Genomic DNA, 15,317 nt, shown 5'->3' with positions numbered 1-15,317 from the left:
GCCAGCGCCGGCAAACGAAATGTAACAGCCAGGGTTGGGTTTTTTCATTTTGCCTTGCGGCAGTGTCGTAATTACCGCCGCCACCGCCAAATTCATCCGCGGCGACTCGCGCAATGAAAGGGGAGTGGGAGCAGGCCAAAAAACCTCGTAACCGATACGGATGGCTGTTGGTTGTGCTTTACGGCACCGTCGTTGCTGCCTCCATGTTAATCTGGCACGGCACCTCACGCATGCACAAAGAAAGCGGGGGTGAGGCAGTGGGGTAGTAGCCAACTGAGGCAGCTGTTGATTTTGCTTTACGGCACTGTCGTTGCTCCTGCCGGCGCTGCCATGATAGTTCACGCATGCGCAATGAAAAGGGAGTGGGAGCCGGCGAAAGAAAAATCATTACCGACATTGGCATCTTGATTTTTCTTTACGGCACCGTCGTTGCTCCTGCTGCCATGATTTTCTGTGGCGATTCACGCACGCGCAATGAAAGGGCAGGGGGCGAGGCACGAGCCGGCAAAAGAAAAATCATAACAGGCATGGGAATGTGTGGCTCTTCACGCATGCGCAATGAAAGGGGGGTTGAGTCAGTGGGCGAGCCGGCGTAAGCAAAATCATAACCGACTTGGACGAATGTTGGTTTGCTTTACGGCACTGTCGTTGCCACCTACGCCATGTTCATGCATGCCAACTCGCGCATGCGCAATGAAGACCCGGCTCGGGGAAGGCTCTTGACGTTGCTTTACGGCAGCGTCGCGCGAGGGGGGGCGGGGGAAAAAGCCGCCGGCTTTGAAAGGCTGGTTCTTTTTGAGGAGAGAGCGCGCATGCGTGTTGGGAGTCAGGCGGGCTTCCCTCAGAGCCCTAGGATGGGCGCAGCTGCTGCGGCGGAATAGCTGCCTCGAGAGAGAGAGAGAGGAAAGAATAGGAAAGGTAAGGGGAAAGAGAGGGAGTAACAATAGGGCTTTATTTATATGCTTGGCTCAAGGCTATGGAATTCTGGGAGTTGGAGTTTGTTGTGGGCCCGGAGCGGAGCAGACTCCCAGAATTCCATAGCGCTTGAGCCAAACAAAGATTCAAAGCGGTGCCCCAGAGCTCTGACACATCTGCCCTTCCCAGGATTCCCTAGCACTGACCCAGGGTCCCAGAGCTGATTCCTGTGTGTGTTTTGGGCCCTTCTCTCCTCCTCCTCCTCCTCTCCTTTCTGCCTTGGGCTCCTGTCCTAAGAAGAAGCCCCTCGGAACCGTATGGCCAGCCATTGTGAAGTCACTGGCCGCAGGGAGGGCGGGCGGGAGGCGTCTGTCTGGCTGCGCCTGGCTCCTCCCGGGGGAAGCGGCCCGAGCTCAGGGCTGATTCCCGGCTTCCTCCTCCTCCTCCGCTCCTTCCTTCCCTCCTTCCTTGCTGCAGGGATGTAGGGCGGCGAGAGAGAGCGAGGAAGGCCGCGGGATCCAGCTCTGCGCGCAGGGACTCGCTTCCCCCGAAGGGCTCCTCCTCCTCTTCCCTGGGTGAGCCTCAGGGCCCAGGAGGGAGGAGAGCGAGCCAGGCTTCACTGGCCGGGACCTTGGAGGTTTCTGGAAAGGGTACTATACAGCTGAACAGGAAAGTTAGACTCCTACAAAGGCCATTGCCTTCCCCGTCGCCTTGTGTGGCTGTGAGAGAGGGACAGTCAAGGAGGAGGATAGGAGGGAAATGGACTCGTTCAAAGGGTGCTCAGGATCCCATGGACGGCCAAAAAGACCAACAAATGGGTCCTAAAGCAAATCAAACTAGAAATCTCCCTCGAAGCCAAGATGACAAAACTCAGATTGTCGTACTTTGAATCATGGAAATGGAAGAGACCCCAAGAAGGGCCCTGATCCAGCCCAACCCCTTTATTCTGCCATGCAGGAACTCTCAATCAAAGCATCCCCATTGACAGATGGCCATCCAGCCTCTGTGTAAAGACCTCTAAGGAAGGAGACTCCACTGCCCTCTGAGGAAGGAGTGTGTTCCTCTGTCGGACAGCCCTGACTGTCAGGAAGGTCCTCCTGATGTTGGGGTGGAATCTCGTTTCCTGGAGCTTGCATCCATTGCTCCATATTCTAGTCTCTGTAGCAGCAGAAGATAGAGTGGCACTATGACTTTGGAGACATCATGAGAAGGCAGTAACCACTGGAAAAAAAGAGTAATGCTAGGAAAGGTAGAGGGAAGTAGAAAGAGAGGAAGGCCGCATGCAAGATGGAGGGACTCTGTTAAAGAAATCATGAGGATGAGTTTGCAGGAGCTGGGCAGAGCAATGGAGGACACAGGGTCTTGGAGATGCCTCATAACAGGGTTGCCTGGGTCGAGATCGAGGGCACTTAACAACAACAACAACAAACAGAGGCTGGATGGCCGTCTGTCTGGAGCAATTTGATTACAGTGGGTTCTTGTTATCTGCTGGGATTTGGTTCCAGGATCCTCCATGGAGGACAAAATCTGTGGATGTTCAAGTCCCATTAAGTATAAAGGCATCGCAAAATGGTGTCCCTTATATAAACTGGCAAAACCAAGGTTTGCTATTTGGAATTTATTACTTTTTAAAAAGTTTTCCAACTGCTTCAGTCCATGGATAAAAAGAAAATCCATGGATCAGGAGGACCAACTGAGTTGTGTATTTACTCCGGGTGATCAGATGTCCTCAAAAAGAATGTGGACAAGCTGGAGACGTCCAGAGGAGGGTGACCAAAATGGGTCTTCTAGAAACCACGAAGCCCTATAAGGAGAGGGTTAGGGAGAAGGGTCTTCTGAAAACCATGCTGTATGCGGAGAGGCTTAGGGAGCTGGGTATCTTCAGCCTGGAGAAGTGATGGTTCAGAGGTGACATAACAGCCCTGTTTAAGTATTTGAAAGGGGTCATATTGAAGATGGTGCAATCTTGTTTTCTGCTGCTCTAGAGACTCAGACAAAGGGAGCAAAGTATTCAAGCTATAGGAAAAGAAATTCCACCTAAACATTAGGAAGAACCTCCTGACAGCAAGAGCTGTTTGATAGTGAGACACACTCCCTCAGAGAGTGGTGGAGTCTCCCTCTTTGGAGGTCTTTAAACAGAGACTGGGTGGCCATCTGTCAGGAGTGCTTTGGTTGTGATTTCCTGCATGGCAGAATGGGGTTGGACTGGATGGCCCTTGTGGTCTCTTCTAACTCTATGATTTTATGATTCTATGACAAGCTGGAGCATGTCCAGAGGAGGGCGACCAAAATGGTGAAAGATCTGGAAACCATGCCCTATGAAGAGAGACTTAGGGAGCTGGGGATGTTTAGCCTGGATAAGAGAAGGTTAAGAGGTGATATGATAGCCCTGTTTAAGTATTTGAAGGGATGTCATATTGAGGAGGGAGCAAGCTTGTTTTCTGCTGCTCCAGAGAATAGGACACAGAACAATGGATGCAAGCTACAGGAAAAGAGAGTCCACCTCAACATTAGGAGGAACTTTCTGACAGTAAGGGCTGTTCGACAGTGGAACACACTTCCTTGGAGTGTAGTGGAGTCTCCTTCCTTCGAGGTCTTTAAGCAGAGGCTGGATGGCCAGCTCTTGGGAGTGTTTTGATTCTGTCTTCCTGCATGGCAGAATAGGGTTACATTGGATGGCCCTTGTGGTCTCTTCCATCTCTGATTCTGTGATTGTATGACCTGGGAAAGGGCGAGCTGGGATTGACCAGAAATGAGTATTGTCACACTGTGTGGTTGAAGGGCTCGTTGTTGTTGTGTGCTTTTGTTTCCAATTTACAGCGGCCTTGGGCAAATCAGGTCCAAAACACACTGCAGAAATAATCCAGTTTGAGACTGCTTTAACTGCCCTGGCTCAGTGCTAGAGAATCCTGGGAATTGTAGTTTATTGTGGCACCAGAGCTCTCTGACAGAGAAGGCGAAAGGTCTCACAAAACTACAGTTCTCAGAATTCCCTAGCAGTGAGCCAAGGCAGTTAAAGCGGTCTCAAACTGGATTAATTCTGCAGTGTGTTTTGGACCTCACACTCTCTCATCCTCAGAGGGTGGCAATAGTGTTGGGTTGAAGGTCTAGAGACCAGGGTTTGATTTCCCACTTGGCCATGAAACCCATTGAGTGACCTTGGTCAAGTCCCACTCTCTCAGCCTAAGGAGAGGGCAATGGCAAACCACCTCTGAACAAATCTTGCCAAGTCCTAGGGTCGCACAACAAGAACAGCAACAACAAGGCAATCATCTCACGGGGTTTTCTGAAGAAACAAGCAACTGATCCAGCTTTCTCTATCAATAAAAGCTGCTCTGCAGTAATAAATGTTTGCTTTTAAATGGGTTTCTACTCTTGGATTGAATCTAGAATCAAGCTAAGTTAATCATGCTTAAGTCCCATGCGAAGACATTTTTATTTAAGCAAGCCTTTAATGGTTAAGGAGGGAAGGTTCTCATTTGCATGTATGTTTTATTTGTTTTTAACTTTTCCTTGAGTTTTAAACGATTTTATAGTATTTTGATGTGGAAATCATAGAATTGGAAGAGACCCCAAGGGCCATCCAGTCCAACCTCCTTTCCATGCAGGAAATCACAATCTTCTTGCTAGCCCAAATGTTAAAATTGTTTTTAAAAACTTTTTTTGTAAATGTTATTAATTTGTTCTAGAAGCTGCCTTGAGTCCCGTCCTGGGAGAAAGGTGGCACATAAATAAATAAATACTGAAAAATTAACTTGCTTAACTGTCTTGAGCTAGTTATCAAAAACATGAAAAACAGACATCTACCAAAACACACATATACACACACACACACAATAGAGGTAAAGTAAATCTTAACTTTTCTTGCTGTTGTTGTGTGCCTTCAAGTCTTTTTTGACTTATGGTGATACTAAGGCAAGTGTAAAGTGGGGTTTTCTTGGCATGTTTCATCTGAGGGGGTTTGCCATTGCCATCCCCTGAGGCTGAGTGTGTGTGACTTCATGGCCAAGTGGCTCCAGAGTCATAGTCTAGCACTAGTCCAACCACTACACCAGGCTTGCTCTGGTTGCTGCTGTTAATAGTGATGAGTCTGCAAAGACTGCTTCTTTGCCAGAAGCAATGGAAGAGAGGAGAATGAAGGCAGAGTCTGACAGTACTGGTTATATTGTCATGTATGGCAATGGCAACACAAGCCCCCTCTGAAGAAACCTGCCAAGAAACCCCTGTGATAGATTTTCCTACCATAAGTGGGAAATGACCTGAAGGTACACAACAACAACAAACAATCCCATTGTTACTATGAACAGAGCAAGAGAATTGGAATGAGAACTGCCTAATGCTGTTCCATGCCCAGCTGTTTTGTTCCCTTGGCACCAGGAGAGTAGTGGTTTGGGAAGCAGATGGCAATATCATCTTTAATTTTCTTCTCCAATGCATTGGCCACTTTGTTCTGCCTCACTTGTGATTTCTAAAGACAGGAAAGGGAAAACATTTTCTTGTGATGCACTTCAATTAAGACTGTTGCCTAACCAGGGAGGAAAACCACTTCACCATCCTTTAAAATTAGGCTTAGTGTTCAAAATGTAAGAACTTTTAATAGTACTTTCAAGAAAATACTATCCCACAAAGATCAGAAAAACCATATCTTTATAAAAACTGTTACTAAAGCCAACAGATGTGGTTGTGGACTGGTATTTCCAAGATGATGCTAAACAAAAAGAAGTAATTATTTAAGGGCAAACTGCATTAATGGGATGTCAATGAGGGTTTTCTTGGCTGTTCCAAGCTAGTTGTGGAATTCCCCCCCCCCCCCTTGGAGACCCAACTGGGGCTGACATTGCCTTTCCTACTGCATGGTTTGTTCACTCAAGCATTTCAGACTTAGAACATGATTTGTTGTTGTTGTTGTTGTTGTTTTACTATCAGATGGCAATGTTTCGGTTGTGATAATAAATTGTGTTGAAGTGATTTTATTTATTGTATCTCTACCCCGAGATCTGCTGATACAGGATGGATTGCAGACATTTAAATTAAAAGAAGCAGAAAACCCAGGCTTTAGAAATATTGCCTAGCAATCAAACATTAGTTAAATTTATTTGTGTCTTTATTTACAGCTCTGTTGAAACTGGATGAAGAAAAAGAATGGATATGGGTAACCAACATCCTTCCATCAAAAGGCTGCAAGAAATACAGAAAGAAGTGAAAGACTTAGAATCACAAGTAACAACTTTTAGTGGTCTGGCCGGTGACCGAGCTTATAAGAATCTAGAGAGGGCTTTGACTAAACAACTTTTTGAAATAGATTCTGTGGATGCTGAAGGCAGGGGTGATGTTCAACAAGCCAGAAAGAGGGCTGCCCAGGAAACAGAGAGACTGCTTAAAGAACTGGAACAGAATGCAAACCACCCTCAAAGACTGGAGATAGATTCTATATTTAATGAAGCACAGACATTAGTGGAACATGAAATCACAGCTTTTTACAAAGGAGGCAACTGTGTGACTGAGGAATTTGAAGAAGGTATTCAGGATATCATTTTTAGACTCACACAAGTGAAAACTGGAGGGAAAATCTCTTTAAGGAAAGCCAGGTACCGCACTTTGACAAAAGTATGTGCTGTTCAGGAGATCATAGACAGTTGTACAAAACAACAGCCCTCCCTGCCATTGTCCAGTGATGCACATCCCTCTGTCGCCAAGATTAATTCTGTCATGGTTGATGTGAACAAAGCAAAAGGCACCCTTATTGCTGTATTAATGGGAGTAAATAACAATGAGACCTGTAGACATTTGTCCTGTGTGCTCACAGGCATGATTGCTGATCTGGATGCCTTAGATGTATGTGGTCGGCCAGAAATAAGAAACTATCGTAAAGAAGTTGTAGAAGAGATTAACAGATTGCAGAAATACTTGGATCTGGACGAAGAAGCTGATACCACTTATGCTTATGACTTGGCCCAAAACAGATGCATTATAAAAATAGAAGAAATCCGTCAGAAGATGAAAGAAATTAATGCTTCCCTTTTAAAGGGCGAGAAAGCTTCAGATTTGTACCTGAGGTCAAAGGCTGAGCTACAGGGATTAATTGCTCAGTTGGATGAAGTGAGTCCTGGCAAAAATCCATGCATCCGAGAAGCCAGAAGGCGAGCAGTGATAGAAGTTCAAACCCTTATAACGTTTATTGACTTAAAGGAGGCACTTGTCAAACGACAAGCTTTTGTGGAACAAACAGAAGCCGAGCCTCCATCACACAGAGCCGTTTGGCATATTCTTGGAAACGTGTCCCAAATTCAGCAAGAGGTGCTGTCATTTGATGGGAACAGAACTGATAAGAACTACATGAGACTGGAGGAAATGCTTACGAAACAACTTCTAGCACTGGATGCTATAGACCCTCAAGGAGACGAGCGCTCAAAAGTAGCCAGGAAACAGGCAGTGAAGCTTGCACAGAATATTCTGTACTACTTAGACATGAAAACAGATGAATGGGAGTACTAAAAAGAGATGTCTTGTGCTAGATATTGCTTTCTCCCTTGCAGTCTGTGCCAGCCAGTCTCCCACAAATGCAAGACCAAAAGTTGTTTCATTTACTAATCTCTTTGAGGTTGAGTAAATGTTGGAATGGGATGTGCAGCAGCTTCTTTATGCTGCTGCAGTCTGGCAGTGATAGCAGTCCACATGGAAATTATGTTAGATATTTTGTCACAGACCCTCCCTCTCCCAAATTTTTAGATCACATGATTTGTGATGAAGATTTGCCCAAGCCCAACATTTGGCCAGAACACCCTGTGCATGATAAGATACTGTGTATGACATTAAGAGAATGCATTCTCTCAAAGGTGTTTTCTCAAATCAGGCAGAGTAAAACAAATGAAGAGAAGACCTGGAACTAATGTCTATTAGCCATAAACCAGTTTACATGTTGGTGTTGTCTGATACAGCACAGTTGCAATCCAAAGGATTAAATGTAAATTACTCATGGCTTTTGTGTGTGTTTGCTTTAGTTTTGCTGATCTTTCACCGAAGGTTTGACTTAATTATATACAACTTGTAGTCATTTGAGCCTATTATTATAGGATGGTGCGTAATAACAGTGTAGAAATCTGTTGCAGGCCATTTACTCTGAAGCAGTTTGCTAATTCCATAGGGTTGCTTCTGAGTCACCTGTCTGCAGGGACAGTGATTCGGATTGGTCATTCCAAATGTAATTTCCCTTAAAAACTGAGATAACCACTGAACAAAGGAATTCTAAACTTTAAAAGCATAAGATAGGTTGAAACATAATTACTATGGATCCCCCCATTGGCCCTTTCATAGTTGATAAGCAATGTTGTCAAATTTTGTATGTCCAAAATAATTTGCTTCTTGATAGACTTTGGATCGCATGTCAATTATTTCTTTGCATTTTTCTGAATCCAGTGAAAAATTGTTGCTTGCTTTGTTAATGGAAAATCAAGCAAGTGTTTTTATAGCTGGGTTTGGCCTGGAAAATCCTGGTGCTTATTAAAATGTCATGCATTACTCATATATTCCCAATCCTTTGTGTTAGTTTCTTCAGCAATCTCTACACTTACTGATAAGTGAAGACAGCAAGTATATACCTTAGATGTGCTTAATCTGCTTTTCTCACCCAGTTTTTAATCTTCCAAACAATCAGAATAAGAAACTCTTCAGAGTGTTTCTATTTTAAATATGGAAGGGCTGTCTGTTAGGTGACATGAATTGGCTGCATGCAAAAAGGCCTCTTTCCCTCTTTTTTAGTAGAGACTGAGAAGTTAATAACTATGCCTAAATACTCTGAGCTTCAAATCAGTTTAGGTTTGTTCTTCCCCTTTCCTTGTTGATTCAGGAAGATAGAAACCATCGTCAATTATAGTTTTTCAGCTGCATTGATAGTAGCATGCAGAAATCTCTAGTAGAAAGTAAAACAAATAATAAAAATCAAACTGGCATTTTCCACACAGCTTTTATAATCAAAGTTACTGCCTTGTAGAGGGTTAGTTCTCTGAGATGTCTTTATAATTGTATCAGTTCAATTTTCTCCCTATAAGTGGTGTTTTAATTGAAGTTAAAAAGAAGTCAAATTAGAAACAAGTGCCTTTGTAAGTGACACTTGAATAGCACCTTACAGCTTTGACTGTTTCTAGTTGGCTGTATGGTGTTTCCCAGTGAAGTGTCTTCTGTAGCACCCGGATCATTTTGTCCTGTAAGCTATAACATGGATTTCAAATACTGCCATATTGTCAGGAACCTATCCTCAGCATATTACAGACAACAGAGGTCTAGATGATTGAGTTTAAGGCCTATTCAGGATGCTGAGGTTGGGATTTACTTGACTCTGGACCCAGTGACTCACTATGTGGCCCTGCCCCGGTGGCATTTATCTCTTTGTGCTTCCCTTTTGCTGTTTAGAAGGAGTTATAGTGGCTCTTACTGCACTCGAAGTAAATGTTCACTTTTTGGTTAAAGGTATTTGCTTGGCAAATTCTTTGTTAAGAAAAAATGTGGTTTTAGTTCCTATGTATGTTAAATCGATCCCTGTACTAAACAACGTACCTTTAATCTCTTTATTTTGCTCTTTCCTGAAAGTTTGAAAATATTATTTCTATCTGCTTGTTTTCCAATTTGTGTCCTCAGAGAATTGGATAGTATCTATCATTAAAACATCTTACATTCAGTAGGCTGTCTTTATTTAGTCCTAAGGGCTTTAATTCAAAAGTCTGTGTGCATGCATGTAGAGCTCCCATATGTCCTGAATTTCCTGGTTTAATTTTCAAGATAACTTTCCATGTTATGTGTTTTCCAACTCCCTTTTTGCTTATCTTTTAACCCTAAATTCAGATTCAGTTAAAAAGCCATTGTTTTTTTACAAGTTCCATACACATTTTTGGAGCTTTTATTATAGCTAAGGAGTTCCTGGATCAGACTGCAGATCTAATGTATAATTTGTGAGATGAAACTAAACAAACTAAGGTTGTATTTAATTCTGTCCCCATCGGTTTCAGAAAGCTTTCTGATCCGCTGCAGGCTTCTATGAATGGAAAACAGAGGAAGTGATTTTCACATCGTTTCCTTTTTAGTCTATAGCTCCCTGCACTCCATAAAATCTGCTTTAGAGCATTGTGGGGCCATTTGGAATAGCAGAGGGCTGTAGGATAAAAAAGAAATTTACAAAAATTCCTGCCCTCTAAGCGAATAACCCTTTGTGAATACAGGGACATAACTGGATACAAACCCATGCTATTAACATTCAGTAATAGATTCATATGTTTAAGTCCTAACTGGTGCTCTGTCAGGACTGTCCCCTCAGCAGAAGTCTGCTCAAGTGATGCTTCTTCTGATGGAAAAGTGAAAAGATTGTAAGATCCAAGCCATTGTACTTACTGTATCTTTCAGTGCTTGTTTAAACACTCATATTTTACATGTTTTGTGGATACTGCTACTTCTAGAGTTATAAATGCAATCTGCCTTTATTTGGAGACAATTTTTGAAAGCTGCAAATATAATGGGTGAATACATAGAAAGGTGTAATAAAGATTAGTTATTCCAGTAGCAACTTATTATAAGGTTAAAATCCCAGTTTGTCTTTTTTAAAAAAGCTCTTGAATGCAGTGCTTAATACTGTGGCGAGATCTCTGGTACAGCTCTATAAATGAGTATGCATATATTATTTTTGCATGAATAACAATAGTGAAATAAGCTAAACCAAAAAGAGTCTGGTATGTGGGTTGTTAGAGATTGTTGTTTTGTTTATTTCAGAATGTACCTTTTGTATTTAATATGCAAGCAGGCTATGAAAAAATGCTTCTTTCCATTTCAATGGGATAAAAATATTTTATGCTGTTGAGTTACACAGTATAGGACCAGAAAAGAGTGCATTTTGTTAATTTAAAGACGTTTCTGTGTGCAGTGACATTATAGCACAGGCAACAAATGGATGTAATTTTGCTGAACCTTTAAGCATCATGCTGTTCTATAGTTTTCTGGATTATGATTGTATTGCTTTAAGAGCAGGGTTGACCTGGTCAGTCTTGTTCTAATATCTTTACCAGCAACAATGATAGAACTATCTTTCCTTTGATCTGTTTGAATTTAATTGTCTTTTACTATGATCGGCAAACTTGAAAGAATTCCCTGGCACTTAAGCTTCCTTCAAGTGCAATAACTGAAAATGGTATGAATTGTATTGTTCTTCCTCTTTACTTCCCCCCAATATTTGACAGTATGTTAGACTATGTATGGAACTTGGTTTTCATCATATATGTATCTATTTATTTTTATGTCTAGTGTTGCTTGATGTGTACAGATTCACAAGTAAAATATTCTTAATAAAGCATTTTGATGCTTTCTTTTTGATCATTCATTTCAGCATGAAGATTTCTGCTTTTGATATATTGCATGGAATAATCATCAGGTCAGAATTACCTTTTCTCCTGTATTTGGAGTTTAAATACTTGTGAGTGCTTGAATGAGTATGTTTGTTTCCTTTTTTAAAATATAAAGAACAAGGACATAGTGGTAGGTGCAGCATCAATAACTGGCAACTACAGTGGAATATATAGCTCAGGGATATCCTTTAATGCAAGGGTTAAAAACAGATTCTGGAGCTAATCTCTAATTCTTACTATGCCCTGCAACTTTTTCAAGACTACCAAATTTCAGACAAAGCTGTAAATGCAAAACAGGTTAGTTTGATACTGCAATGTGCCTGTTCATATATGCCACAATAACCCTTTCATTCACTTAATTTTGTTTAACATATACACTGCCTTTATTCCTGCACAAGACAGAAGGTGACTTACAAGTTAAAACAAAGTACAGCTAACTTTGGAATCTGAGCAGTTCATCTTGGAGCAAACACTTATATAATTTGAAGACAAAATATAATGAAAGCACAAAGTGTTCCAGTTTTGGCAGGCAACCTTTTTTCTTGGTGGAACTACTGAAGTAAACCTGCCTTTCAAGAAACTTGTTGGAGAACAAGGCATAACTCAGAGCTGTCTTCTTCTTCTTTTTTTTTTTACAGTTTGCCCTACATCCATGTCTTAATTATTTACAGCCACATATGCCAAGTGCAAAACTTAACAAAGAGGATGATCTGCACCTGCCAGGATTCTGTATACAAGCATTTATTGGCAAGGAAATAAGTGTGGTTAGCACAATACAGTAGTGGTAGTTGCACAGCCCTCAAGGTGTTGGATTGAAACTCCCAGCAGCCCTAGCCAGCACAATCAATAGGGGGAATTGTTGGGAGCTGTAGTCCCAACATTATCTGGAAGTCCCAGTGATGTGGGGAGTGACTTTGGGAAGAGTTGGAGATCGCAAAAGAGTGGAATGAAAACACTGCATGCTGAAGCAAACTGAGCACTATACTAGGCAGTGGGTGAATAGTAGTAGTCTACTTTTTGCTAACCCAACCCCAAGTAGGTAGCTACTGAGAATGCTTCTATATATGCCTCTATACTGAGAACATCCAGATGGAATGATTGAGATAGTGTTCTTGACAGTTCTAACAGATTATAGCAGTGCACTAAAGAACTTGCTAAATAGTGTTAAAAATTAGCAAGACTAAAGTAACCCCTGAACTGTACCCAAGCAGCACTAAAGAGCTATGGTAGTTCTTAGATGACTGATTTAGTATTCTTTGATGCAGAATAAGATACTAAATTTTGTCCCTTTTGAAACCAGAAGATGAATTTCCAAGGGTGACATTGCTGCCTCACACAGTGATTCTCAAACTCTCGTTCTCTGAGTATTTTGGACTTCAGCTCCCAGAAGCCTCAGTCGTCTTGGCCAGTGGTTTGGGATTCTGGGCGTCTAAGTCCAAAACACCTGGAAAGCCAGTGTTTGGGAACCACTGTGTAATGTTTTGCCATTTATGGGCTGACTTATCCACTGTCACCACATGTCTGCTTGCTATTGATAGTTATTACTATTGCTAGGTGTGTCTAGTAATAATGTCTGAATTACATGCAAGGCTCATTTGTTGAATAAAAATAAATCTTTTGTTTTATGGGATGATTCATTCCCTTGTCACCACCTACAGTGATTCCTTCAAAACATACTAAGGAGAGTACTGCACTATATGTAATCTCAATTAGCAATAGCAGCTTCATTTATATATCACCTAAGTAGTCTCTAAGCTGTTTACAACTGTAAGCGAATTGCCCCCAGCAAGCTGGGTACTCATTTTAGTGACCTTGGAAGGATACAAGGCTGAGTCAACCCTGAGCCCCTGGCTGGGATTGAATTTACAACCTTGTGGTTTGTGAGTGAGTGGCTTCAGTACACGCATTTACCCACTGCACCATCAGGGCTCAAGTAGTGAATTACTCAGTAAATCAATTGGTAAATGTCTGCTTTGGTCTCTTGTTTTGAATTCTAAAAGTGGAATGTCCTAACTTCTCCTGGGCTTGATGTTTTCTCATTCTTCCAGCCAGCATTGCCTGCTTTAGTTGCAAGGTTAGAACAGCAAGACTCGAACTGGGTGTGGTTACAGAAGCAGAAGAGGTTTCATTATGCCTTTGTGTGTTTACATGTAAGACACTGTATATTTCTCTGTTCTGCAAATCAAGATTTGGAAAGAGCCAAAAAATGAGCCAGCTTCATTTTTTAAAACATAAATTTATTGTGGAGGATCCATCAAGACAATATACGTAAACTGAATAGGAACAAACTCGGCAATAAGGCCAAAAGTTAGAAGGAGAAATCAAAGGTAATCTGTTACTGTCTTGGTATGATTCCTTTAAGAAACCTCTTGTATAATGTCTTTCCAGAAACCCAAATGATGAGCTGGTGGGTTTGGACATTGGGTGTTGTTCTTAACATAATCCAGGAAAGGGAACCAGGTCTCTGCAAAACATTTATGAAATGTCTTGTTTTTAGAACTTTTAATCTTGCAACCAACTTTTCTCTTAACAGTACATCCTATACACAATGCCACCAGTTCTCTATGGAGAAATTACCTGTTTTCCAATTTTTAGCTATGTTGGTTGCTGCCATAAAAATTAGTGTTTTATGTTTCAAATTTCTTTTTACCCAGCTTCATTTTTACACTATAGTATAGTACCAGCTTTTTGTATATATGTGTCATAATTCTGGGCACGGTGAACGACAGGTAGAGCGTAATTCCTGCTGAATTTGCCATTCCCCTTGCCCTGAAAAAGCTCATGTTGCTCTGAAGAACTGCTCTGCATGTTTTCCAGAACCGAGGATAAATGCTTGGCAACGTTTGCAGGAAAACTGCTTGCTTTCCAGCTAATGGTGCAGGCTGTTCAGCATTCATATGGTACCTGGTTTTGAGGCTCTCCCAGAACTAGGTATTTAATAGTTCCTGAAGCTCAACTGACCCATGAACACCCATGAACATGGTTGGTGTTCAATTTTGCTTAAGGAGTTCTCTGTTGTAGTGTGTGTATAAGTGTAGTGTTGGAGACGCATGCCTCTTTCTCTGCCATGATATGGGGAAACTGCTTGGCTTCCTGTCTCAGGCATCAGAAGAGCTTTGTCTAACAAACCGATTTTTCCAGTAGCAGCTATTGCAATGAAAGCATTGGACACAGGTGTCCCTTTTCAGTAAACAGAAAATAGATTTTATCACCAAGAAGGGGAAATAGCACATTAACAAGCTGTTGCTCAATGTTAAAAACAAACAACAGATTCACAAGGGTTTTCCTTCCCTGGGAACATCATAACAGAAAAAAATATTAAGAACGCATCTGCAAATGTCTACAAGCCGTGTGTGTTCAGGCATTTATAACTGCCCCCCTCACAGTTCCTTTTCGATCTCGTTCACCTCTATACTGTTAACCCTTTATTGGCACAGGGATAAATTAGTAATATGATGGTAAAAAAGAAAAAGACAAAGGAATCCTGCAGCAACTTTGAGTCTGAAAGAAATGTGTTAGTCTACTTCACCAGATACAATCTATAATGGTGTTATCCTCCCCCCTACTGTCATGGTACCAAAAAGTGCTCTGACAACAAAAAAGGATCTTAGGCATACTTATCTGAAAAATAGTAATATGAATGGCATATCTCATGGATAATCAGGGAAAGCATTTGCATTCTGCTTGGTTTTAGGTAGCAGATAATTTGCTATATGCTGTGCTTTTGTTCATTTCATTGCCACCCTCCAGTAGATATATTCTCAGGGCAACTCAAATAATAAAACCAATATAAAATATTAACAAATGAAAGCATTTGAAATTATGAATAAAATTAGTGAGAGTGCCTTCTAATATAATTTACAAATCTACATTCTGGGGAAACAGAAATGGAAGAAATGTCCATGTGGTAGTTGCCATGCACTTGTTATTTCCAGCTCTCCGCACATCTCCAGAAAACTGCTTTGGAGGGCTCAAAGGTCCTGTCCAAAGCTGGCTTCTGGATAGTGTCAAGGATGG

At 41.8% G+C, this 15,317-nt stretch overlaps 1 protein-coding gene across 1 annotated transcript; it reads left to right on the top strand.

The window, feature by feature from the left end:
- Positions 1-808: 808 nt before the first annotated feature.
- BAG5 (BAG cochaperone 5) lies at positions 809-11,236 on the top strand. Its single transcript, XM_089522618.1, has 2 exons — positions 809-918; positions 6,030-11,236. Exon 2 carries the CDS (start codon positions 6,058-6,060, stop codon positions 7,408-7,410), a length of 1,353 nt encoding a protein of 450 aa, XP_089378744.1. The 5' UTR covers positions 809-918; positions 6,030-6,057; the 3' UTR covers positions 7,411-11,236.
- Positions 11,237-15,317: the final 4,081 nt, after the last annotated feature.

This window comes from Sceloporus occidentalis, unplaced genomic scaffold, assembly GCF_023333645.1.
Source record: "Sceloporus occidentalis isolate IW3139 unplaced genomic scaffold, rSceOcc1.0.p SCAF_4, whole genome shotgun sequence".
Taxonomy (NCBI): Eukaryota; Metazoa; Chordata; class Lepidosauria; order Squamata; family Phrynosomatidae; genus Sceloporus; species Sceloporus occidentalis.
This window is presented reverse-complemented; position numbering and strand designations above follow the sequence as displayed.